The sequence below is a fragment of the Lutjanus erythropterus genome, chromosome 8 (assembly GCF_056507025.1).
Source record: "Lutjanus erythropterus isolate fLutEry1 chromosome 8, fLutEry1.hap2, whole genome shotgun sequence".
NCBI lineage: Eukaryota > Metazoa > Chordata > Actinopteri > Lutjaniformes > Lutjanidae > Lutjanus > Lutjanus erythropterus.
Window position 1 is genome coordinate 42,988,691 of NC_139324.1, and position 25,620 is coordinate 43,014,310.

At 45.6% G+C, this 25,620-nt stretch overlaps 1 protein-coding gene across 1 annotated transcript in view; it reads right to left on the reverse strand.

Moving 5' to 3' along the window:
- Positions 1-2,707: 2,707 nt before the first annotated feature.
- Positions 2,708-25,620, reverse strand: part of LOC146323388 (titin-like) — a 199,585-nt gene continuing 176,672 nt past the window's right edge. The window contains exons 215-242 of the mRNA XM_084725583.1: positions 25,295-25,600; positions 23,432-25,195; positions 22,976-23,269; positions 22,507-22,791; positions 22,110-22,409; positions 19,941-22,007; positions 19,459-19,761; positions 19,057-19,362; positions 18,633-18,923; positions 18,226-18,525; positions 17,782-18,087; positions 17,346-17,648; positions 16,864-17,145; positions 16,132-16,725; positions 15,592-15,879; positions 15,126-15,425; positions 14,720-15,022; positions 14,253-14,555; positions 13,517-14,101; positions 13,131-13,433; positions 12,703-13,002; positions 12,016-12,591; positions 11,619-11,924; positions 10,896-11,501; positions 5,653-10,796; positions 5,402-5,555; positions 4,805-5,134; positions 2,708-4,062 (exon numbers count right to left, since the gene is read on the reverse strand). Coding sequence (XP_084581709.1) covers positions 3,770-4,062; positions 4,805-5,134; positions 5,402-5,555; positions 5,653-10,796; positions 10,896-11,501; positions 11,619-11,924; positions 12,016-12,591; positions 12,703-13,002; positions 13,131-13,433; positions 13,517-14,101; positions 14,253-14,555; positions 14,720-15,022; positions 15,126-15,425; positions 15,592-15,879; positions 16,132-16,725; positions 16,864-17,145; positions 17,346-17,648; positions 17,782-18,087; positions 18,226-18,525; positions 18,633-18,923; positions 19,057-19,362; positions 19,459-19,761; positions 19,941-22,007; positions 22,110-22,409; positions 22,507-22,791; positions 22,976-23,269; positions 23,432-25,195; positions 25,295-25,600 — 17,492 coding nt within the window. The 3' untranslated portion in view covers positions 2,708-3,769. The remainder of the gene's footprint in view (positions 4,063-4,804; positions 5,135-5,401; positions 5,556-5,652; positions 10,797-10,895; positions 11,502-11,618; positions 11,925-12,015; positions 12,592-12,702; positions 13,003-13,130; positions 13,434-13,516; positions 14,102-14,252; positions 14,556-14,719; positions 15,023-15,125; positions 15,426-15,591; positions 15,880-16,131; positions 16,726-16,863; positions 17,146-17,345; positions 17,649-17,781; positions 18,088-18,225; positions 18,526-18,632; positions 18,924-19,056; positions 19,363-19,458; positions 19,762-19,940; positions 22,008-22,109; positions 22,410-22,506; positions 22,792-22,975; positions 23,270-23,431; positions 25,196-25,294; positions 25,601-25,620) is intronic.

Consider the following 25,620-nt stretch of genomic DNA (forward strand, 5'->3'; position numbering starts at 1 on the left):
TTTTGAATCAGTTCCACTTGTGTTCGCTTTGCAGTTTTTAATCCATGGCTGTGAAACGTGAGCACAGAGTGTTTGTTTTATTCACAGCCGCCAACAACAGATTTAAACTGGTGAAAGAAAACACGTCAGAAAAAAATGGCTGTTAGAAGTAAAAATCTGGTTCTGCCATCAAGTTAATTATTTAAATTTCAGGTATCAGCTGTGTTTTTTTTTTTTAAAGTGAGATGGTCATGGACTGTAAAAACCTGTAAATGTGAATTTTGTTCATGTAAGTAATATCCTGTTTTTGTACAGTTTTAGTGTTCTCAATAGATGTTTCAACTGTTTATATTGTGTTGTATTTTTCTTCTTTCAACAAAAGTTTCAGTATTAATGGTATGATTTTTCAGTACAATTCGTAATTTACCCTTTGCTAAGCCCCGCCTCCAAACAGCAACTGTCCAATTATGGCTTAGCAACCATAACTAGGGCTGTCAAGCTTTGCATTTCTCTCCATGTTGAAGGTGTGCACGAGACTCTGAGAAGAGTCTGTCTTCATCTGCTCTAACAGAAACTCACATTAGTATGTCCGGCTAACTAAGGGTAGCTTACTAGCTAGCCCAACTTGTTAGATGCCACTGCATCTGCATTTGTTCTGTCATCTATCATGTAGATATACCTGCTGTATTTCACCATCTGACCAATGTTTGCTGACATGTAAGCTAGCTTTAGCCTCAGTCTGTTAGCATTAATGTTATATCATGTACACAGCTGTTAGCTAACTTTACATCAACACTTTCACAGGGTTCTTGTTTTATCAGCTGGAGATAACTAGGAGTTAGCTTTAGCACTGGCTTACGTTAGCTAGCTATACTTACGATTTTGATGTGAAATCTGCTGCTGTTATCACCGTAATGGAAAGTTTGGCAGGCGTAGCAACAGTAACTAAGGAGGGTGCAGCTTAGCAAAGGGTCAATTATGGCATTACGGCTTAAAAGTTTTACTCAGTTTCTTTTTTCATAGTGATCAGTTTGACATTGTTATAAGATATTTTGATGTTAGAGGATACTTTCTTCTTATACATTTTTTCAAAAAAACCTTTCTGGTTTCAACAGTATCAAACTTGTTACAACACAAAATCAAGAAACTTTTCTCACTATAATATAAAGATGATTTTTTTCTCGTATTAAAAGATCTTGTTTTAATTAGATACTTTTGCATCCTAACATTAAGTTTTCATCTTGTTACGTCTCGTACGTTTTTGGCATTTTACATTTTTTCCAACATTTTTGAGGAGCTCGAGTCATTTTTAGAGGATATTGTGGAACCTGTTCAGGCTGTTTGTGATGATGGGATGATAAGAACCAGGTGGATCGTATGGAAGGGGAAGCAAACAGCAGCATCTCTGAGAGGAAACAGTGCTGTAGTCTACATCTTACAAGGTAAGCCAATGTTATCTGCATAAATGGATCGCCAAATCCAAAAATATACAACCCCAATTCCAAAAAAGGTGTGTCAAATGTACAGAAAAATAGAATGCAATGATCTGCAAAAACCTTTTGACCTTAATTCAGTCGAATACAGAATAAAGACAAGATATGTCTCGCATCTGTGTCCGCCACCTGTTTTCAACTAGTGATCAATCTGGCAATTATTTTCCCAATAATTGATCAGTTGTTTGGTCCATAAAATGTTGATCCAAGTCCAAGACGACGTCCTCAAATGTCTTGTTTTGTCCACAGCTCAAAGATATTTTACTGAAGTTTACTGTTAGAGGAGTAAAGAAACCAGAAAATATTCACATTTAAGAAACTGAAATCAAAGTTTTTACTTTTTGTTTGCTTTGTTTTGTCTCAGTTTGATCATTAAATATATATTTGTCTTTGTTCTGTATTTAACTGAATACAAGTTGAAAAGGTTTTGCAAAACACGTGCCACATGAAAACAGGTGGAGGATGCATGTTCATGTTTTCACACACAAAGTATTTGCAAATCATTGCATTTGATGTTTATTTACATTTTACACAACTTCCCAGCTTTTTGGGAACTGGGGTTTGTGTACTGTTGGTGAGTGTAGCAGGCTATCAGTCCCTTCAGGAAGTTACACAGTTGCAAACTCAACAATTCACTCAAATTCAACGAGTCTCTGGAATTCTTCACGACCTTGCAGTTTTGTCCAAACTCCATCATCGTAGCTTACTCCAAGTTTCAGGTTTCGAGTTTGAGCTCCAAAAAGATTTTGTGGAATAACAAGTGAACTTGTTCATTTACATATCACGCAGATTTGTCAGAATTTTTGTCATCTTGAGCCGTTTTGGTGAGGTTAGACAGAACACTAAAAACAGAGTGTGGTTTTATTCTCCCTGGAACAAGCTGACTTTGATTTTTAATGAATTATACAAAGAAACAAAAGAATTTCAAAAATCAGATCTTCTTTTTTAAAATTTTCACTTGTTCCTGCAATTTCTTTGCAAAATATTACAATGTGCGTTGCAATTTTCTAGAAAAGCTGCCGTGAAATTAAACATTTTAGGCCGCAAGAATCTCCCAAAAATCCTCTGAAATCCTGGAGGGACTGGTTCTTGTAAAAACAGAAATATTTACCTCTCAGATGTAGTGGAGAAGAATAACTAAATGTAAATACTCAAGATGTAAATATTCAAGTATTTTCATCAGTATGACAGCAGAAACAGCAGAGACACAATAATCAAACAGGAGAGAGCGCGGGTATAGTGCTGAAATCATGCTTTATTAAATCAGTAATGCATAAAACTCAAGGAGGATGAAATATAGTTCTACATCAACAGATCAATAACTCAAAGTGCAGGGTCACAACATGTCTGCTTGTCTATCCTCTAAGAGGAGATGATGGTGAACAAAGAGGACCCTGAATACTGACAAGGTGAAATGACTAAAAGCTACAAACACTCGCACTCAAACACACGAACACGTTAGCTAGCTATCCTCCGAGAGACGGCGCTGCTTCTGCACAGCAGAGCCAGCTGTGACTTCTGTTCTTTTATGGCCAGGAGATGTTACGTTTTCAGAAGCCGCTCCGGCCGTCCTGTGCCAGAAACAGCGCTCTTTATTAAAATGATTTAAACGCTGAGAAGTGCAGGCCGCTCGCACTCACAGCAGGTCATCAAATCATGGTGGTATGACACAGTCAGTCTGAGCACAAGGCCGGTTCATGCTGCTTACATGAGGGTAATGCAAACAGCACTCAGGGTCTTACACTCATGGTACAACCCATAGGAAACTGTAATATCTCACGCACAGATGCGTGTCCAAAACAATAACTTTGTCTTTCTGTTTGTGGTTCATAACGTCAACAGGGAGCCTCTCTACCTGTTGAGGCAATCTTAAAGACTTCAACTTATCGTTGAGGCACAGATTTAGTTTCTCAGTTTGACAGGGTATTCGTTCCAAGTGAAACTTTCTCCTGTTAAAACACTTCTGCTTTTGTTTCAGTTAATATTATTGTCATAAATAACAATGCATACATTTCCCATAACCGTTAAATTCGGCTATATACATTATGTACATGTCACAGAAAAGTGGTTCAAAAATCCTAAGTCATAATCGTCCAATATGGCACATTTTATAACAACTTTAGACTTTAGTCTAGTTTGGCATAAATTAATGTCAAGTTTGGTACAAAAATAGTTCATATTTACAAGAACAGAAATCCAGATCTTCATCAAGTATTATTGTTGCTAATTCACTAAACAAAAAGGTTCTGGATGAGGGAAAAGGGGGATATAAATTAATTTTTTTCTTTTTTTTTTTTTTACACAGACCGAATGTGAACGTTGACAGTCGCAGAGTCCGAGCCGAACTCATTGGACAGTCGTAGGGTGTACGCTCCGGCGTCAGCCTCCTTCACCGCAGAGATCATGAGGGTGGAGAGGTCAGTGGTGTTCTCCACATGGTACCGATCATCACCGTTGGGGAGGGTCCGACCTGAGCGGACCCAGTGGATGGAGGGTATTGGGTCTCCGGAGAACATTCCCGCCACAGTCAGGGACTTCCCGGGCTCAGCACTGACGTTCTGCGGAAGAGCTTCGATCTTTGGTGGAGTGCCTGTTAAAGAAGAGAGAAACAAGGTCAGTGACAATGAAATGATGATTATGATATTTAATCACATTATAGTCACAGAAATAAGCCACTGCTTTCAGGACAATGGTTTGACATTGATTAATAAGGTTTTGACATTATTATTGCCATGGTTTCAGTGCTGTCTGTCTGTCTGTCTGTCTGTCTGTCTGTCTGTCTGTCTGTCTGTCAGCAGGATTTAAGAAGACTACCAGCCTGGTTTTTCATGAATCTTGGTTTAAGGTTGTAACATGGGCCACGGAAGAACCCGTTAGATTTTGGAGTGGATCTGAAACGGGGCAAATGCACTAATTATTTTTTACTTTTGTCAAGCGAGACAGATCAGTTGGTTGTGCTGGAGGTCTGCGTTCCTCCAGTGCCCTTCTAGTTTGAATTTAATTAGTCAGACTGGTCTGCAGTCTGCATGGTGCAGCTCGACTCAACTCACTTTTGGTAACTTAATTTTCCACTGCAGATGGTGCCCCCTCATTATAGGCGGGGTGTGAAACTGTCATGTCATTTTTTTTTTTACATCCATTTGTGGCTTATTTTTTGTGACTGGAATGTATACAAGAATGGAAAAATCTCAGATGTCAACTGATGATATGACAGGAACTTTAAACAAACAGGACTTCACGTTACATTTGTCTTTACTCACAAAGATGCTCAAATTCTTCAAGGTGCACTTACTGTTTCTCTGAGTGTGAGTTACAGGCAAAATGCATCTCACCTCTTTTCACCCCTGTGATGAGGGCCCTCATGGAGGAGGAGGAGGACTCGGCATGCGAGTGAGCAGACATTTCCATCATTTGGCTGCTGGAGCTCATGGAAACCATTGACTCAGCCATCATGGCAGACATGCTAGTTGCAGACGTGCTCTCAAACGAATACTCGGCCGCAGCAGCAGAGCGGGAGCTGCTGCTGCTGTAACTGCTGGCCTGCATGGAAGCTGCTTCCATATGAACTGATGAGGCAGAGAAACTTTTCAGCATGCCGGCAGCAGCGTCAGTAGAAGCTCTTTGCTCCACAATAATCATTTTTGTTGGTTCTTCAACAAGAGCTGCGAGAATGCAAATGACAAGCACATGGCTCATATGACAATGTGCACAGGTACAGTACACTGTATGCATACACTGAGTGTAAGCTGGGGTGCCCAAGTGCCTTGGATTTCCATTTAAGGGTTTGAATGATAAATCTGTTCCATGAAGTTTGTTTTGGTGCAGTCAAACTCAGAATTTTCATAACAAGCTTTAGTATCCAGGCCAATTAAATACACTGAGACACAGTGTATTTAACTGTGTTTAGTAGGAAAACAGAAGAAACTTACTGAGGACGTGGAGGGAGGATGTTGCAGAGCACTGTCCAAACTGATTTTTGGCTTTTATTGTGTATTTCCCGCTGTCTGCAACACTGGCTTCACATATCTCCAGAGTGAACACGTTTTTAGTGTGGCTCATTCTAATGTTTGATGTGACAGAGATCTGCAAAAAGAAACAGCACTCAGTTAAGTTTCTGATGTTTGAAATAGTTTGTAGATAACTGCTTCAAACAAATAACTTTTTGGAGAAAAATACTTACAGTCACATTGTCTTTCAACCACTCCACTTCAGGAGAAGGCTCTCCTGAAATCTCACATGTGAATCTGACATTTTGTCCTTCGTTTACATTCTGGGACCTGGGCTGCAGCAGGAAGTGGGGTGCATCTGAGCGCTTGGCCGTGAACTCCTCATGGACCATTTCCCTTTTCATTACCTCCTCAGAGATTCCAGCTTTTGAAGGCACTTGTTCCTTCTGAGATGGAGTCGGGGATTTGGGAGTCGGTGACTTTGGCGTTGGGGATTTTGGCGTTGGGGATTTTGGCGTTGGGGATTTTGGTGAGACTGGAGACTTGACTCTCTGAGGTGACTTGATTGGCTCAGGGGACTTAACTCTCTGTGGAGATTTGATGGGTTCAGGGGACTTGGCAAGAGGGGACTTGGCCTCTGGAGAGGTGACTCTAGGAGGGGCGACCACTTTCTCCTTGGACTGAGACTTGCGGATGGTCAGAGTGAAGTGGGCTTCTTGTTTGCCTCCAGCATTTTCTACCAGCACAGTGTAGCTGCCTTCATCTGACACCTCAACAGCAGAGATCTCAAAGTGGGAGTTGTACTGAGTAGAGATGACATGGTGACGGGCAGTGGAACCAACAACTGCTCCTTCGTGCAGCCAGGTGATAGAAGGCGCTGGCTCACCATCCACATCGCAGTCAAATCTTGCAACACCTCCCTCCTCTACAGTCAGGGACTGTGGCTTGGTCAGGAACTTGGCAGGAGCACTAGGCTTCTCCCTTGGCTTCTCAACAACAGTAGTGGACTCTTTCACAGTTTTAGTCTCAGTTTCCTTCACTGTTGTTTTCGAGGAGGAGACATGGTACACCTCTGTTCTGGTCATCTCTGGCAGATGAGAGGATGGAGGCTCCTCATCTTTGCGGAGTGAAGAGAAGGCAGCATATTCTGCTCCTGCTACGTCCAATGTAGCATAGTCGGAAGTCTCTCCTTTAGCATTCCTGCAGACCACACGGTAAGTGCCAGCATCCTCAGTCACACAATTGATGATCTGGAGAGTCAGAACTCCACTGATGTTGGTCATGTGGTATTTGCTGCTCTGGTGAATCTCTTTTCCATTGTGGTACCACTTGACCTCTGGCTCTGGTTTGGCCTGGACATTCAATGTGAACTTTGTGCTTGAGCCATAGGGTATACGATGAGATCGCATCCTGATGGTAATACGTGGGGCATGGTCAAGGCTGAAGGGAGCCTGTGTCACCACCTCTACCTTCCTCTCTACTGATCTTCTCTCTGATCTCAGAGCCTGCTTTCTCTCCTCATACCTGGATGCAAAGTCAACCCTTGAAAGGGTCACTTCTGCCTTGGCAGCTTTTCCTGGGGTAGGAGATCTCCTCTCAGGTTCAGGTATTGGTAGCTTCTTGATTGGTTTGGGAATATATTCGGAGGTAAAACCTGTCAGGTACTCAGATTCAGTGGCCTCAGAAACTGTTGCAACAGTTACAGTTGTTTCCTTTTTCGTGGTGCGAGTCTTCTCCTCAAACTCCATGCGTTTGAGTTCACTCTTGTAAGAGGCGATTCTCTGAGCAGTTGTGTGAGGGCGGAGCAGCTCCTGGTCTTCTCTCTCTTCATATACTCTCTGCTTCTGTCTAGGAGCTTTGTATGCAACTTTGTCATGGCGCTGGCGGAGGTCGACAAAACTTGGGCCAGCCTCATATTTAGATGGAATTCTGTAGGAGTCATATCTGTGGACTTCTTCTCCCTCTTCGTCATCACTGTAGGCCCGTCTAGGAGATGAGGGACGCAGGGCAGACAGCTCAAAGCGGACTGGGCTCAGGCTAGGTGGAGAGGCAGAGTAGCCAAGCTCCAGCTCCTCCTCCAGACGAAGTCTCTCCTCCTCAGTCCTCTTCATTGACAGGTACTCATTTACAGGCAGCAGCAGCTCCTCGTCTGACAGGTCACCCAGGGACCTCCTCCTGATCCTGCGGTAGGCCTCCATCTCAGGAGAAGGCGTGCGGAGCCTTGCAGGCCTCACAGTCTCCAAATCATCCTGAGTCATGGATGAGATGCGCCACTTGGGCTTATACTGGTCCTTGATCCTAATTGGCACCTCGTAGAACTGCTCCCACCTGGAGAGGCGAATGCGCTTCATTCTCTTCTGCTTGATTTTGTCCATAGGCTCAGGGAACTCATACTGATCCCGCAGCTTTTTGTACCATTTCATGTCAGAGAGTGGCTTGAAATGTTTGATTTCCACATCCTCCTCAAGTACAGCTGGGTTAATGACACGAGGAGTGGGGACAACATAAGGCATACGCAGCCTCTTCTCATCTGCCCGCTTCTTTCTCTCCTCTTGTTCCTTCTGTATCTCAGCCTCAGTCTTCTCACCCTTCTTAGTTGTCACAGCAGGTTTGAACATGGTGGCTGCTTCCCTGACAGCTTGTACTGCTGCAGGTGGTAGAGGTGCAATGACAGTGCCAGCCAAGATCTGAGACAGCCTCACCTTTTTGTCCAATTTCTCCTTTCCAGCCATCTTTTCCTTCTCCTTCTCACTGGGCTCATATTCCTTCTTTACATGAGTAACACGTTCTACTTTGAGTGTGGCCTGGCAACTGGCAGATCCAGCAGAGTTGGTTGCAGTAACTCTGTACACCCCAGAGTCTTCAGGGAGAGTGTCTTTCACATGAAGGATGAAGTAATCCAAACCTTCATGGACAAGCTCAATAGATGGTCCAAAGGCTAAAGGCGTGCCGTCCTTCTCCCACTTCAGTGCTGGATGTCCGGATACTCTAATCTCAAAGCGCACATTCTGGCCCTCCCTGCATTCAACATTTGCAAGCAGGCGCTTGAACATGGGCCTCAGGGTGAGGTCAGCTGGTTTAGGTCGAGGAACAACGGTAAGACGAGCCTTGCAGCTGTCATCTCCATACCTGTTGCGGGCCACGACACTGTACTCAGCATCATCCTCCTCTTCAAGGTTGTGGACAATGAGCTGATACAGGCCTTTATCACTGATGAAGGTGTATTTCCTGTCATCATGTCCAGGGATGAGTTTCTGTCCAGATTTGTGCCAGATGACACGAGGCTCAGGGTGAACAGTGATGGTGACACCAAAGCGCACATCTTCACCAATGTAGGCTGTACGGTTGACCAGAGGAAGTGTGAACTCCGGAGGCTTCTGAAGCATTCTGGCAGTATCAACTCTGCGCTTTGTCTTCTTGACCACACGGGTGGTGAAGAAGTCACGATAAGATCTAACACTGGTGATGAACAGCTCTGCGTAGACACTGTCCTCACCGTACTCATTCACAATCTTGCATCTGTAAGTGCCATCATCTGCTCTTGTGACCTTGTTGATGGTGATTACAGCCAAGCCGTCCTCATATTCAATCTCATATTTATCTCCGGCTTCAAGCTGCCTGACACCACAGTACCACGTGACTTCAGTAGTGCTATCATAGTTTTCAACGTTGCAGATGAATTTCACACTGTCTCCCTCATTCACCACAGCATGTCCAATCTGTCCTCCAACAGGACCATTTTCAAATGGAGCAATTTTCACCTTGGCAACAAAGACACCACGCTGGGACCTGATGGAGCCGCCGCTGGCTACACGGGCTGCAGAGACAACAGTGTTCCACTCTTTCCTCACCATCGTCTGATAGTATCTCTTATGCCTGCCGGTTGGGATGGCTCTGGCGCTGATTTCCTCAGTAGGCTTGGCCAACCAAGGATGTGCCAGCGCCTCAGCAGCAGTCATACGGTGCTTACGTTCCTTTGTCATCAGGCGGTCTGTGAAGTCTAATGACTCAACGCTGACCTGCTTGAAGGACTCATCGTCATAGGTGTAAGCAGCATTGGAGATGTTGTCAATCATTTGTTGGTTGGTTTCTGCTGTGAATGGATTAAGTCCACTAAGGAGAACATAGGCAAGGACACCAACTGCCCACATGTCAGTGACACTGCTAACCATGTCACACTGGTGGATCTCAGGGGCAGCGTACTCTGCAGTGGTATACTGAATCTTGATTTGATCTCCAGGAGTCAGGTGTCTGGACTGGCCTAACTCAATAATCTTCACATTATAACTTGTTCTAGTTGTGTATACAATGTTCTCAGGTCTGATATCAAAGTGTCCATAGCTCTGAGCATGCAGGAACTCAAGAGCTGAGCAGATCTGCCTGATATAGTTGACAATCTCGCGCTCATTGAGCTCAAACTCAGCTGTGCTGAGGCGCTCAAAGATGTCAGCACCAGAGATGAAGTCATAGATCATCACCAGCTCCTCGGGACTGTCAAAAGACTCATGGAGGAGGAGGAAGTTAGTGTGTTTGGCCAGATTCAATGTTGCAATTTCCTTCTTAATTATTACTTGATCAGCACCCCTCACTTTGACAAATTTAGCCATGTAGGTCTTCTCAGAGCTGATGTCAACACAGCGGTGGACAATGCCAAACTGACCCCTGCCCAATTCCTCTGCAATAGCATATTTGTTGTGCAGATTCTTGGCATCAGAGTGTTGTGCCTTGCCCCTCGGTACACGTCCAGTATCGTCAACCTCCCTATCGTAGAGCAGAACTCTTGATTTGTCTTCCTTGGTCATGACAGGTCCGCTGGTTTCAGATGGAGCACTCTGTCCGAACTTGTTCTCAGCGATGACTCTGAACTGATAGCTGGTTCCTCCAAACAGGTTGATAACAGTGTAGTGGGTGTCACGGGACTGAGCAACACGTTGCCACCTCTCAGCAGTGGTGGGGCACTTCTCAATGATGTAGCTGATAACCTTGCTGCCGCCATCATTTGCTGGGGCCACCCAGTCGAGTGTGACTGAGTCTCTGGAGATGTCACTGGCTTTGATACCACGTGGAGGATCAGGCACGTCAGCCACATCCAGCTCCACTGTTTGCTGGTCAATGCCAAATCTGTTCTTGGCACAGACAATGTAGAAACCAGCATCCTTCTTCTCCACTCCGTTGGGGAACACCAGAGAAGTGAATGATCTAGTGACAATGACCTGGTAGTGGCCATTGCTGTCAATCAGATCTTGTCCCTTCTGCCATGTAATGACAGGATCTGGTTTGCCACCGAAAGGAATCTTGATATTGACCACTTCTCCACGCAGGGCGGGGATGGCCTCTTTGTCCTTCAGGTTCTTTGGCAGGTGAATCTTGGCAGGGACTATAAATGAAAGAAACAGTTTAGATGAGATACCATGTCTTTTAATTTAAACATTTTGCCAGCTAGAAAAAAGTGGTGTATTTGTATCTGCATGCTTACTTTCAACATCCAGAGAGACTGTTGCACAGATGGAGCCCCCCTGGTTGGTGGCCCTGATCTGGTACACAGTGGAGTCTTCCTCATCAGCCTCGGTGATTACCAGCTGGTGGTAACCTCCCTTGAACTCCTGGATTTTGATTTTCTTTCCATCAGAGTGAATTTCCTTTCCTCGTCTGAACCATTTAATCACAGGCTTGGGCTGTCCCATGATCTTGCAGACAAGGGTAGCATTGCTCTTGTACTTGACACTCATGTTCCTCAGCTCTTCTTTGAAGGCAGGAGCACGGATTTCTATGGCTGTGGCTGGAACAATGGGAGCAGTCTCCTCGCTGTAGTCACTCTGTCCTCCGAGGTTCTCGCACTTCACACGGAAGATGTACTCAATGCCCTCAGTCAGACGCTTAACGGAGAACACTGTCTGTTTAATCTCATCTGTGGTCACTGGAGTCCATTCGCTCCATTCCTTCTTGTCTTTCTTGTGCTTCTTCTCAAGGCAATAGCTCTTGATCTTGGAGCCGCCATCGCTGAGTGGAGGTTTCCAGGACACCACACAGGAGTCCTTGGTGATTCCAGAAACAACTGGCGATAGAGGTGGTGATGGTCTCTCTGTGGATGGGAATAGTTACAAACCATTGTCATTTCTTTTGCACAGTGTATCTTTTGTTGGCATTGTTAGACATGAATTTGTGAAATACTTGAAATATAAATTGCTAAAAAAATTACCCAGTTGGCTCTTGATAAGGATAGGTGAAGTGAGCTCCAGTGGTTCGCTATTGCCATAGCGATTCTGGGCATACACACGGAAGAAGTATGCAGCGCTGTCAATGAGGTTGGGCACACGGCAAGATGTGCCGTTAATGGATGATGACACCAGTTCCCACTCAGTGCCCTCCTTGTCCTCACGCTTCTCTACGATGTAGTTGGTGATCATGCAACCGCCGTCATCCTTGGGAGGCTTCCAGCTGATGATGACGGAGTTCTTCAGGAGGGCATCAAGCACGATGGGACCCTGAGGCACGGCAGGTTTGTCTGTAAACAGAGGTGTTAGATTTAATTCTAAATCTAATGGTAACACTTTTAAAAATACATGTTGTTTTGCAGTAAATTTATGTGAACATACCATAAATTTCAACGTTGAATGCAGTGTCAGCCCTGCCAAAGTGGTTGTGCAGTCTGATCCTGTATTTGCCTCCATGCACTCTGCGCTGCACGTTCTTGATGATGAGGTGTGTGTAGTGCTCAGTAGTCTCAATGCTAATGTCCTCTGTGTTCTCGAGGGTCTTTGCCCCATGCAACCACATGATCTTTGGCTGAGGACGACCAATGTATACGGCATGGATGCGGAGAGTGGTTCCCAGGCCGGCATAGTATGTTTCCTTTAGTGGGTAGTCAGGGTGGAAGGATGAAGCTGCCTCCAACACCAGGACCCCTGTGGTCTCAGCTTCTCCAGCGTCATTGATGGCCTTGCAGGTGTATTCTCCCTCATCCTCCTGTTGGTCAGTCATGATGGACAGGGAGTGGTTGCGACCGTCAGAGCTCATCTCGTACTTGCGGGACTCAACAATCTCCTTGCCAGCATGATACCACTTGATTTCAGGGACCGGTCTGCCAATAATCTGGCACTTCATGACAGCAGGCTGACCAAGTTTGGCGGTAACTTCATCCATTTCCTTTCTCAGGCTTGGTTTAGTTTCAACTATAGATACAAAACAAGGAGGTATATTTAGGAAACATGTATTACATTTACTAATGTGATTGTGAATTCACTTTAGGCAAGCAAGGAGGATAACTGCCTACAAATACTCACCGCTCAGTTTGGTCTTTATGCATGTGGCGGTCCTACGAGGTCTACTCATTCCTGTCTCATTCTCAGCAAACACTCTGAACTCATACTCTGTGGCCTCAGCCAGTCCAGGCATGGTTAACTCCATTTCCTTTAACCTCTGCTTGTTGCACTTCTTCCAGGTGCTCTCAATGGACTTCCTGTACTCCACCCAGTAGCCCAGGACCTCCTTACCACCATCACACTCTGGAGCTTGCCAACGGATGGTGATGAAGTTGTTTGACACGTTCACTGTGTCGATCTCGCCAGGTTGGCTGGGCTTGTCTGGAAATAAATAAATAAAGTTGTCTGTAAAACGGTAATTGATAAGAATTCACATCTGATTGTTGAATTCCATCAACTATAATAACTATGGTGTTATTAATTACATTTTAGTTGGAGAGGAAACTCACCAAATGGATCCTTGCATGTGACTGGGTCAGACACAGGACCAGCCTCGCTCTCGCCAATGTTGTTGACAGCAACAATGCGGAACTGGTAGTCTGCATCAGGGGTGAGTCCAGGCAGAGTAAACATGGTGGAAGTGATCTTGGTCTCATGGCGGGACCATGTCTCAGTGGTTACCAGCTTGTACTCAACAAAGTAGCCAGTGATGGCAGAACCTCCGTCATCCTTTGGTCTGGACCAGGCCAATGCCACAGAACTCTTTGTGACGTCCATGATCTCTGGTGGGGTGGTTGAAGGCTCTGGGGGACCTGGTTTGAAAGACACAGATTGTTTTTTAATCAATGCTGAATGGTCTCAATCTGTCTAAAGACTGAAAAGGGGGAATACTTACAGAGAGGAGTCTTGGGCACCAGTGGCTGCTCTGACTTGAGAGAGCAGCTGATACCAAAGGAGTTTTCAGCTGTGACCTTGAAGTGGTACTCTGTTCCCTCCTTCAGGCCCTTAACAACCAAATGAGTGTCGGTCACTCTAGAGTCCACAGTGTACCAGGCATTTCTGGCTGCCTCACGTCTTTCTACAATGTAACCCAGTATCTCTGAGCCACCCTCGTCTGTTGGTGCCTTCCAGGACACCTTGACAGAGTTGGCCTGGATCTCCTCAAAGACCATTGGTCCCTCTGGTGCACTTGGGCGGCCGATGACCTTCACCTTGATTTGGGCCTTTTTCTTGCCTACCCTATTCTCCAGCAAGAGGTTGTACAAGCCAGAATCACTTCTCTCAGCTCCTTTGATCAACAGCTCACTAGCGTCCTCAGTGGAGGCAATCATGGCCTTGGTGGAAACTGCACCACCATCCTTGGACCATGTGCAGGTTGGTTGAGGTTTACCCTTGACAGGTACAGAGAGCCTAACCACTCCTCCCTGGCGGACCACGTACACATCTTTGTATTTGAGCTCCAGGTCATAGTCAGGAGATTCTGGAAAACAACAATGTCACAAAAGTTATTTTTATTCTATAATAGTTTTAAACATATACAAATGATCTTAGACCAGGTCTACACCTTGTCTAAGATCATTTGTATATGTATATTAATTTGTATGATAATTTGTATATTAATGTGTCCTTACCAAGCATCTCAGTCACAGAAACAGTTCCAGGCACTTCAGCAGGCTCTCCGGAACCCCCAGCATTGCAGGCCATCACACGGAATTTGAACTCTTCTCCTTGAGGCATGTTGGTCAGTGTGTACTCGCAGATTAGAGATGGTGTGGTGTTGCACTTGATCCAGGCCATAGTGCCCACCTTCTGCATCTCAATCAGGTAACCGTCCACCCTTGCGTCTCCCTCATCGTCAGGAGGACTCCATGCCAGTGACACCGAGGACTTGGTTGTATCGGTGATCCTCGGGTTCTGAGGACAGCCAGGTGGATCTGTAGGGGGAGAGAAGCATGTCGGTATTTCTGTGCGCAGCTTCAAAAAGATATAATTGCGTCTGTACTCACTCTTGTAAAACCTTCAGTGCTAGCGTCTGTTTTATTTAAAGAGCACATAAACATTGTAGTAACAAAGCTTTTTTAAAAAAATGTTCTCTTACCAATGGGATCTGTTGCTACTGCTGGTTTGGATGGCAGACTTGGTTTGCTCAATCCTCTGGCATTGATGGCAATGATTCTGTGTTCGTACTCCAGGCCCTCAATCAGCTCTGTCGACCTGTATCTGGTCATGGTGATGGGGTTCTTGTTGGCACGCACCCATCTGTCAGATCTGACTTCTTTGCGCTCAATAATGTATCCAGAAACTTCAAGGCCACCATCTTCATCTGGTGGGTTCCAGGCCACGGTCATGCCGTCACGAGAAACGTCAAAGCTGGTTGGACGACCAGGAGGTCCAGGCACATCTGTAGAGGAAGGGAAACATGTTGATACACTTCTGTTGATATAATTTTTAGTTTTATAGTTACTATGCCTGAATGTGTAACCTTAAGAAGCCAGAAGTCTTACTTTTCAAGCTTCTGCAGGTGACAATCTCAGACTGCAGGAAATCTCCAGTGCCATAGCGATTAGTAGCAGCTGCACGGAAGACATACTCATCTCCCTCGATCAGGTTCTCAAACTTGAAGGTTGGGCGGCTAACAGAGTCACAGACAGGCACCCAGCCAGGCCTGTGAGCATCACGTTGCTCCACCACGTAGCCACTGATTGGAGCTCCGCCCTCTCTGACTGGAGGATCCCAGCTGCAGGTGACGGTGGTGGCATCAATCTCATCAAACCTGATGGGCCCCTTTGGTTCATCAGGTTTAGCTGGTAAAAATTGATAAATAACATTAATGCTCACAGTAAATTTGATTGACAAAAAGGCAAATGTTAAAATACTTAAATTACCTGTAATGTGTCTGTAATTTACAAATCAATCAACTTTATTTAATAATGAAAGAAAAATAACATAATATAAGGAATGGTTTCTTACAGAGGATGATGACCTTGATGACCTCACTGATAACACCAACAGCATTCTTCACCTCCAGGGTGTAGTCACCGGTGTCATCGATGGTGGTGTCGGACATGGTCAGTTTGGAGTACTTGTTGGTGCTCTTGACCTTGACACGGTCTGTGATCTTTATTTTGTTATCGTTGAAATACCAGGAGCAGACGGGAGGAGGCCTGCCGATGATGGGCAGGTCCAGCTCCAGAGTCTTGCCAGCTAGGACATTTACAACCTTCTGAGGAATGCTGGAGAAATCCACCACGGGCATGACTGGGGAGGAAAAAGAAAAATACAAAAATCATGTACTTACTATAGTTTACATCAACAGGTGGGGAATAGTTTGTGAACTGAGCTGTGCTATTATACTAAATATTACTGTTGGGCAGAAATTTGAAACATGCAGATTTCAGAAAAGCAATTTCCTATTTCATGTGTCTTCCTTGATAATCATGTATTTTTTAACTTTAACTCTGTACATTTGCATGCTTTTGCCTAAGGAAGCAAACTTTTTGTGTGTGTTACCTCTCTGTTCCTGTACAGTGATAGCTGTAACGAGCTCTTTGGGCTCACTGGCTCCTCTGCTGTTGACTGCTCTGATTCTAAACAAGTACTGCTCATGCTCATTCAGCTTCTCGATGGTATGCTCAAAGTCTGTCATCTTCAGTGTGGCCACCTTCATCCACTTGTCAGTGCCGAACTTGCAGGCTTCAATAATGTAGCCCTGCACTCTGCTGCCACCGTCATGCTCCGGCTTCTCCCAGCCAAGGGTGACGGTGCTCTTGGTGACATCAACCACCTCCAGCTTGTGTGGTGGCATAGGCACCTCACAAACCAGGATGACATCGGGAGTCTCGCAGGGCTCACCAACACCATAGATGTTCTCTGGTAGGACCCTGAAGTAGTACAGCATGCCCTCCATCAGGCCGTCAATCTTGTAGGACGTCTTATTGCACTTGGAGGTCACAGTCTTGTAGGCTCTCATAGAGGCCTCACGCCTCTCAATGATGAAGTTGTTGACAGGAGCACCACCATCCACAGTTGGGGCTTCCCAAGCGATGGTAACTGACTCCTTGGTCAGCTCTTTGATCTTGATTGGTCCAGTTGGTCCAGGAGTATCTAACAATGGAAAAGTATTCTGTTAAAATATTTCCAAAAGCTATAATGTCAAATGTATGTAATGTAAATGTTCTAGTACATGTCACTTTTAAAATCTTGGTGTTGCAATTCAATTCTTAGACATCTTCATCAACTTACCATAGACCTTGACCAGAATGTTGACCTCCTGTTTCCCAGCACTGTTCTCAGCCACCAGTGTGTATTTGCCAGCATCGTAACGGTGGACCTTATCAATGATAAGTGTAGTGGATGTGTTCGTGACTTCAATGAATCCTCTGTTGTGGAGGTCAACACCAGGCTTGCTCCAAGTGAGGGCAGGAGCAGGACGACCAGTGACTTTAACGAATAGGCGGAGGGAGCCACCAGCACGCAGGCAGATGGTCTTCTTCAGGTCATCATGGAGTTCAAAGTCAGGAGTTTCTGTGTGGACAAAGGGAATAATAAATAAGTGGCTTGTAATGTCGGGAATTGAAATGTTGACGCATTGTGAAAGATTTACAAATAATATTTGTTCTATTGGAAAAAGGCAAGTCGCAATTGAAACCAAAGTAGAATCTGCTGTGCGTGTTGAAGTCTCTGATAAATTAATTGCTAAGCTCTGTTGCTGTATTTACACTTACCAATTCTCTCTACTGGCTCAGTCTCAACACATGGTTCACTGAAGTCTCCTGTGCCGTTGACATTGATGCCAGCCACTCTGAAGCAGTACTTTTTGCCTGCAGAGAGTCCAGTCACCACATGCTCTGTACCACGCAGGGTCTTTTCATGAGCCTTTGTCCATTCCTCGGCTCCGACTTCCTGCATCTCCAGGATGTAGCCGATCACATCAGCTCCTCCGTCCTCCACAGGGCGAGACCAGGCCAGGCTGATGCTGTCGGCATGGGTGTCGGTGATGCGTGGGATAGAAGGAGGTGCAGGGGTACCTGAGAAGAGAAGATACAGGAATAAAGATCAATAGATCTGTGAAGGATGCGTTGATGAACATGGTTACCCCTTAACTATGTCACAAAAGACAGACCTAAAAACTGCATTAGGACTTGAACAAACCCAACTTACATGTTGGCACTCTGCAGACAACATATAGAGAAACCTCGCTGGGTTCGCTCTCTCCGGCCTTGTTGATTGCTGTCACTCTGAATTGGTAGATGTTGCCTTCAGTCAAACTGGACACCTTCAGTGTGGTGTCTAGGTGGGCTCCATCCCTGTTTACCTTCACCCAGCGGGCGCTCTTTCTCTCACGCCTCTCAACCAGATAGTGGATCAATGGGCTGCCGCCATCGCTTTCTGGCTTCAGCCACTCAATGGTGGCAAAGTCTTTTCCTGATACCAGGATCTCTGGAGCACCAGGAGGAGTTGGCACAGCTGAAGGAAAGGAAGGGTAAGTCTGTGTTAGGGGTTATGGAGATTTCATTTGTTTTATTTTGCACCAGGTTTGATCTGAGGACTCTCAAAGTATTGTTTATAGATTTTATTTCATTATGATCTGACTGTTGCACTTACTGAAAGTGTTTCTGGCAATCATGGGCTCTGACTGGAGGTAGACTCCAGGTCCATACTTGTTGACTCCCCGGATTCTGAACAGGTACTCTGTGTTCTTGAACAGTCTGGTGATGTCGCAGGTCAGCTCCTTGCACTCTGCGTGCATGATGACCCAGTTGAGTCTGTTGGTGTCGCGCCTCTCTACGATATAGTGGGAGACAGCATCGCCACCATCCTCAAGTGGAGGCTTCCAGCACAGAGTGCATGACTCCTCTGTGATCTTGCTGATCTCAATGCTGCCTTCACATATTCCGGGAGTATCTGGAACAAACAGATGTACTCAGTGTAATTTATTTTGAATAATCGTGACAAGTTAATACATGGTATAAACAGTGAAGCATAAAATTGCTTAAAATGCAGTCACTTACCAAGCACTTTAACATTGACTTCAGCAGTCTTGGTTCCGCTTACATTCCTGACTGTGAGGATGTACTTTCCAGTATCATCTCTGTCACAGAACTTGATGATAGCCATTGCCCTGGTGGGGGTGTACTGGAGGTGATACTTCTCACACAACTCCAGCTCCTTGTTGCCCTTGGACCAGGAAGCCTTGGGGTCAGGTCTACCTCCCACTGCAGCATCCAGAACCAGGTCTGAACCAGCTCTGACCTTCACGGTTTCAGATAAGAGTTTACTATCCAGCTGGGCCTTTGGAGGCTCTGTCAGGGGGCAAAAAGGAACATGGTCATTTAACAGTCATCTTACATATTTTTTAATTAACTGTTAAAATCAGAAGTGTGAAAGTGTGCTGTATTGGTGGTATTTGATCATGATTAGACGTGCAGATCTCACCAAAGTCGGTCTTGCACTGCACAGAACCAGTGGATTCTGAGGGCAGGCTGAAGACCTGGTTGCCATTCTTGGCGATAACTCTGAACTCGTAGGGCTCTCCCTCTCCCAAGGCAGTAACAGTGTAGAAAGTGTCTGTCACATTGGTGTAGTTACACTTGAGCCAGCGGCCCTCACCGGTTAAAGTGTATGGCTTCCGCTCAATGATGTAGCCCACAATGGGACTGCCACCATCATTCAGTGGAGACGACCATTTGAGGGAGACAGTGGTTCTTGTAACATTGGTGACTTCGGGCTTACTTGGTGGATCTAAAAACACATCAAATCAAAATTTCATCAGACATGTTTGTGCAATTAAGTAATGAGCTACTGGATTGTGTGATCCCAAACTGTTTTAAAACTCACCAACTGGGTTCTGAGCAACTGCTCCCTTGGAGGCCTCACTAGCTTTGCTCAGCCCAGCACTGTTCATGGCATAAACCCTGAACTGGTACTCCAGGCCTTCGACCAGACCCTCCACCTTGTAGTAGCACTCGAAGCAGGGGATGTTGTTCTCTCTGACCCACAAGATATTGTTCCTTTCCTTCTTCTCAATCCAGTAACCGGTCACCTTGCTTCCACCATCATTATAGGGCTCCTCCCATTTCATGGTCATTGTGTTAGCAGTGACATTGAAGACTGTAGGCCTTGTTGGTGGGCCAGGAGGTGCTGTGATTAAAAAAAAACAAGAGAGATTTTGTTCTTGAGCAAAGGTAACTAAATTCTAGACTTATTCAGCAGAAAACATTTTTAACAGACATTAATAGTCTAAGAAATGCTTAAAATGTATCTTTCCTTTATTATTCATATGTTAAATTACTAAGTTAAAAAGGTAACGTAATACTTACTGAAAGGGTGCTCTGCAACAACAGTCTCAGACTCAGTGGGCTTGCTGACACCAAATCTATTCTCAGCAGAGACCCTGAATGTGTACTGCATGTACTTGGTCAGGTGACTGACGTGAAGAGATGTGCGCTTTACGCTGGAGTTGATCAGCTGCCAGGCGGTGGAGCCAGACTCACGCTTCTCCACAATGTAGTTAGTGATGTCAGTGCCACCATCATCCTCTGGTGGTTGCCAGTTAAGGATACAGGACTCCGAGGTGATGGATGAGATTTCGATGGGTCCAGTTGGAGGACTGGGTCTACCTGTGACATTAACTTCAATGGTGAAGGTCTTGGTTCCTGCCACGTTCTCCAGAGTCAGGTAGTATTTACCACCATCTCCTCTCATGGCTTCCTTGACTGAGATGCTGGTTCTGTTCTTTGTTGTTTTGATGGTGACTCTGTCTGAGCTCTTCAGCCTCATCTCTTCGAGTTTCCAAGTGACCTTAGGAGCAGGTCTACCACTGATGGGAACATCAATGGTGAAGGTACTGCCAGACCTGCTTGTGACCAACTGGTTGGTGATCTCACTGAGGTCAGCAGCAGGTTCAATGTGAGGCTCTTTGACCAGCACAGGAGCCAGAGTTTCCCTAGGCTTGCTGTAGCCAGCTTCATTCTTAGCTTTTACACGGAAGTCGTACTCATCACCCTTGTTGAGCTTTTCAACATTATAGGTGAGATTGGTAGTGTTGCCAACGACCATCCATTTGTCTGTACCCTTTGGCTTAGCCTCAATTACATAACCCTGAATGCGGCTACCACCATCATGCTCTGGTTTCAGCCAGCCCAAGGACACAGAGTTGTCTGTGGTGTCCAGGATGTCCATTCTCTTTGGAGATGCTGGCTCTGCGGTGGCAATTACAGGCTCAGTGAACTCAAATGCCTCGCCAACACCGTGCTGGTTTTCAGCTGAGACTCTGAAGAAGTATGGTACTCCCTCCAGCAGGTCCTGGATCTTCAGAATATGCTGAGTGCAATTGCCACCAGACTGCTGCCAAGTGCGGCGGCTTGCCTCGCGTCTCTCAACAATATAGTGATGGATTCTGGCTCCACCATCATTTAGAGGAGCCTCCCAGATAAGTGTGACTGAGCCTCTGGTTACCTCCTTGAAGACAACGTTCTGAGGAGGTCCAGGAGTGTCCATAACCTTCACAGTGAATGTAATGGCCTTGCTGCCACTAGTGTTCTCCAGCTTAACTGTGTATTTGCCTGTATCATTTCTTGAACAGTTCTCAATACTTAGAGAACTGTATCCATCTGTAGTTGTGATCTCTGATAAGACACCCAGCTCTCCTTCTTCCTTTACCCAGGTGGCAGTGGGAATTGGTTTTCCTCTGAAGTAAATGCCCAGGCATACTGAACCTCCAGCCTTGACAATATGGGTCTGCTTGAAGGTGGCATCAATATCCACTTGTGGTGGTGTTAGCCTGTCCACAGCCTGAGCAGGCTCTGGAGTCTCCCTGTCCTCACCTCTGCCCACGTGATTGACTGCTGCGACACGGAACTTGTACTCAGCTCCTGTCTGTAGACCTGTTACCGTGTAATTTGTTTCTGCCACCAGTTGCTCATTTACTCTCTTCCATTCTGTTTCCTCTCCCTTCACCATCTCAATAATGTAGCCCAGGATGTCCATGCCTCCGTCGTCTGCAGGCCTGGTCCATTCGAGGCTGATAGAGGTGTTTGTTGAGTCTGACACACAGATCACAGATGGAGCACAAGGAATATCCTTTGGCTCTGCAGCTTTGATTGGCATAGAGATGTTGCTAGGAGCTCCAACACCAGCGTCATTCACAGCCATCACACGGAACTCATACTCCATGTCCTCTGTCAGGTGGAGCACCCTGTGAGCGCATTCAACAATGGGCTTCTTGGTAATCACCTTGTAGAACCGGACAGTCTTCTTCTCTCGTTTCTCAAGGATGTAATACTGAATGGGGTTTCCACCATCAGATGTTGGAGGAGTCCAGGACAGGGTGATGCTGTCTCCTGTCACCTCAGTAGCATCAGGTGTGCCTGGAGCCTCAGGAGTAGCTGAAGGAAACAGTTGTCAAAGATGAGTGAAATTTCTGCTTTGACTAAATAAAGAAAATGTATAGACATCGACTTTTATCTGTCTGAAACATTTCCACTTACTGTATTGCATCTGTGCAATTATGGGGCTGGATTCCAAAGGTCTGCCAACTCCAAACTTATTAACAGCAGAGACCCTGAACTGGTACTCATTGGTCTTAATGAGCTTGGTTGCACTGAAAGTGCACTCCTTACACTCATCAGACACCAAGGCCCAGGAGATCTTAGAGGTCTCACGCTTCTCAACAATGAAATGCGAAATCTCAGAGCAGCCATCATTCTCTGGTGGATTCCAAGACAGAGTGCACTTGCCCTCTGAGATGTTGCTGAAAGTGATGGGACCCACTGGCTCCCCAGGTGTGTCTGCATAGGTGTGAGATTAAAGTTACAACATAAATAAATACAGTGATTTAAACAAGTGCACAGTAATGTAAAGAAAAAAAATGTTAAAACTGTGTACCTTGGACTTGAACAAGGATTTTCTCCTTCTTGCTTCCAGATCCATTGGTAGCTTCCACAGTGTAGAGGCCACGGTGTGTACGATCAGCGTCCCTGACAAACAGCGTGCTAGATCCAGCTACATTGATGATGTCCATCATCTTTTTGGTAACTTCCACACCATCTCTGTACCAGACGACCTTGGGAACAGGGCGTCCAGTGATGGTCACCTTCAGCCTGATGTTGTCTCCTGCCTTGACTGTTAAGCCCTCAAAGTATTCTGGGCCAAACTCAATATTTGGAGCAGCTGGTTGAAAGAAACGGGATGCATTAGTTCAAATGTGTAGCTTTACTAAGCCTGACAAATGTAATTTTCAGAATGATGAGTTGAAAAGTATGGTTTGCATTGCTGTTACCTTTAGCTAATGAGTTCATTACATTATTTACCCATCAACCCCGATGTTCTGTAGTACAACCTCCTCATTACTCACCGTTCTCACTTCGGACAACAATCAAGCCAGAGGAGTTGGAGGGAGGACTGACGACACCAATGGCGTTTCTGGCAATCACTCTGAACTCATAGCGTTCATTTGTTGCCAACCCAGTGACAGTGTACTGGCAGTCATGTACATCAGTCAAGTTGGCCTTGAACCAGCGGCCATGTCCTTGGCGTTTCTCAATGTTGTAGCCAGCAATCTTGCTGCCACCATCACGTTTTGGAGCATCCCATTTCAGTGTCACCGAGTCACTGGTCACATCAGTGTAGTCGGGCTGGCCAGGAGGATCTGAAAAACATGAGATACATCTTATAACTCATTTTTGTTTGTGTGAACCCAGTTATTAAGTTCTTTAACTCTAACTATTTGTCTAGGATTTAGAGCAGGAATGATTGTGCTTAACTTGTTAGAATGTCAGTATTTAATATAATCATCTGAACCAGCACTCACCAACAGGACTGACAGCCATGGTTGGCTTGCTTTCATCACTCATTCGACTGAAGCCAGCATCATTCTGGGCATAGACTCTGAAGGAGTACTCCAGGCCTTCAATGAGTTCCAGGATCCTGAAGTCTGTTTCTTTGATCAACACAGTGTTCACTTTCTGCCACATGATGCTGTTCTTTTCCTTCTTTTCCACATGGAAGCCCTGAATGGGCGTACCACCATCATAGATAGGCTTTTCCCACTGGATGGTCATTCCATCATTGGTGACATTGTACACAACAGGCTTGCCTGGTGGGCCTGGAGGCCTGAACTGGTGCTTAGCAATCACCATCTGTGAGACCAGAGCCTCACTGACACCATATCTGTTCTCAGCACACACTCTGAACTGGTACTGGACACCCTTGATCAAGTTGGGGACCTTGAACTGAGTATCCTGTACACTGGAGCAAACCATCTTCCAGTCAGACTGGGAGGTGTCACGTTTCTCCACAGAGTAGCAAGTGATGTCTCCACCACCATCGTCATTAGGTTCATCCCAGGAGATCATGATGCTCTCAGCTCTCACTTCATCTAGGCGGATGGGTCCAACAGGCTTTGATGGTGGTCCAAGTGTGATGACATGGATGTGGAAAGATCTCCTGTTGACCTTATTGTCAAGAGTCAGGGTGTATTTACCTTCATTCTCCTTCTTCACATTCTTAATCATCAGAGTGGCTTTGTTTTCTGTCTTCTTGAAGCGGACTTGGTCACTCTCCTTCAGAGGCAGGTTGTCCTTCAGCCACAGAATAGCTGGTTTGGGTTTACCTTTGTATGGCAACTCAATGTGCACATTATGACCTAGGCGAACACTTATTCTGCCATCTGGGTACTCTGCAAGGCTTGCCTCAGGTGTTATAATGTAGTCAATGACCTTGATAGGCCCAATCTCAACAAAGTCACCCTGCCCCTTCTCATTCCTGGCTGCAACTCTGAAGAACACATCTGAGTGCTCCTTGAGTTTCTTGACCTCAAACTCACACTGTCTGCTGGTTCCTCCCAATGACCACTCATCTCCCTGGAGCTTCTTCTCAATGACATAGTCAGAGATGATGCTACCGCCATCATAATCAGGTTTCAGCCACTGCAGAGTGACAGAGGTCTTGGATGAATCCTTCATGGAGACCTCCTTGACTGGTCCTGGAGTCTCTGTAGCCTTCACAGGCTCAAGTGTTTCACATGGATCACCAACACCATTCTCATTCTCTGCCAACACACGGAAGAAGAAGGATGTCTTCTCAGACAGATCTTCAATAGTATATGTTGTTTCTGTGCATTTGGTTGTCACTGCAGAGTAGGATCTCTTGGACGAGTCCCTCTTCTCAACAATGTAGTTTGTGATCTCAGCACCACCGTCGAGGAGTGGAGGCTCCCAACAGAGAGTGACCTTTCCACGGGTCACATCCTTCAGGACCAGATTCCTGCACTGAGCTGGAGTATCCTGGACCTTCACAGACAGGGTCAGTGTCTTGGGCTCTCCCACACCATTCTCTATTTTAACTGTGTACTTTCCAGTGTCAAGCCTGGTAACTTCACGCATAACAAGGACTGTGGTGGTGTCTGAGTGGTGGAACTCATATTTGGGGTTGCGGTCGATGCATTCCTCTCCCTTGCTCCAGGAAGCAGTGGGAGCAGGTCTTCCCTTCAGAGGAACAGACAGCTCCACATCCTTGCCAGCCTTCACAATGTAGTGAGTTCTCATGGCCACATCTGAGTCAATCTGGGCCTCCTCTGTAAAAATAATAAAAAATATTCAAGGTCACAAAGGGACTGCTTTATGGTTTATACATTGAATTTGCTTTGCATTTTTATTATCACTGATTAAGTTACCCAGGATATCCTTAGCCTGCACAGGCTCAGTCATCTCCAGAGGCTCTCCACGGCCAGCAGAGTTGACAGCAGAGACTCTGAAGAAGTAATTGACATCTGGTTTTAAGTTGTGAACTGTGTACTCTGTTGTCTTGACCTCTCCCTTGGAGGTAATCATTGCCCACTCTTTCTCTCCTTCAACAAGCTTCTCCACCATGTAGCTGATGATTTCACTGCCTCCATCCCATTCCGGCTTGGACCAGCCCAAGGTGATGGATGTCTTTGTGGAGTCCACCACCTTCAGCTTGCAAGGCTCATCTGGTGGATCTGTAAGTAAAATGTATTTA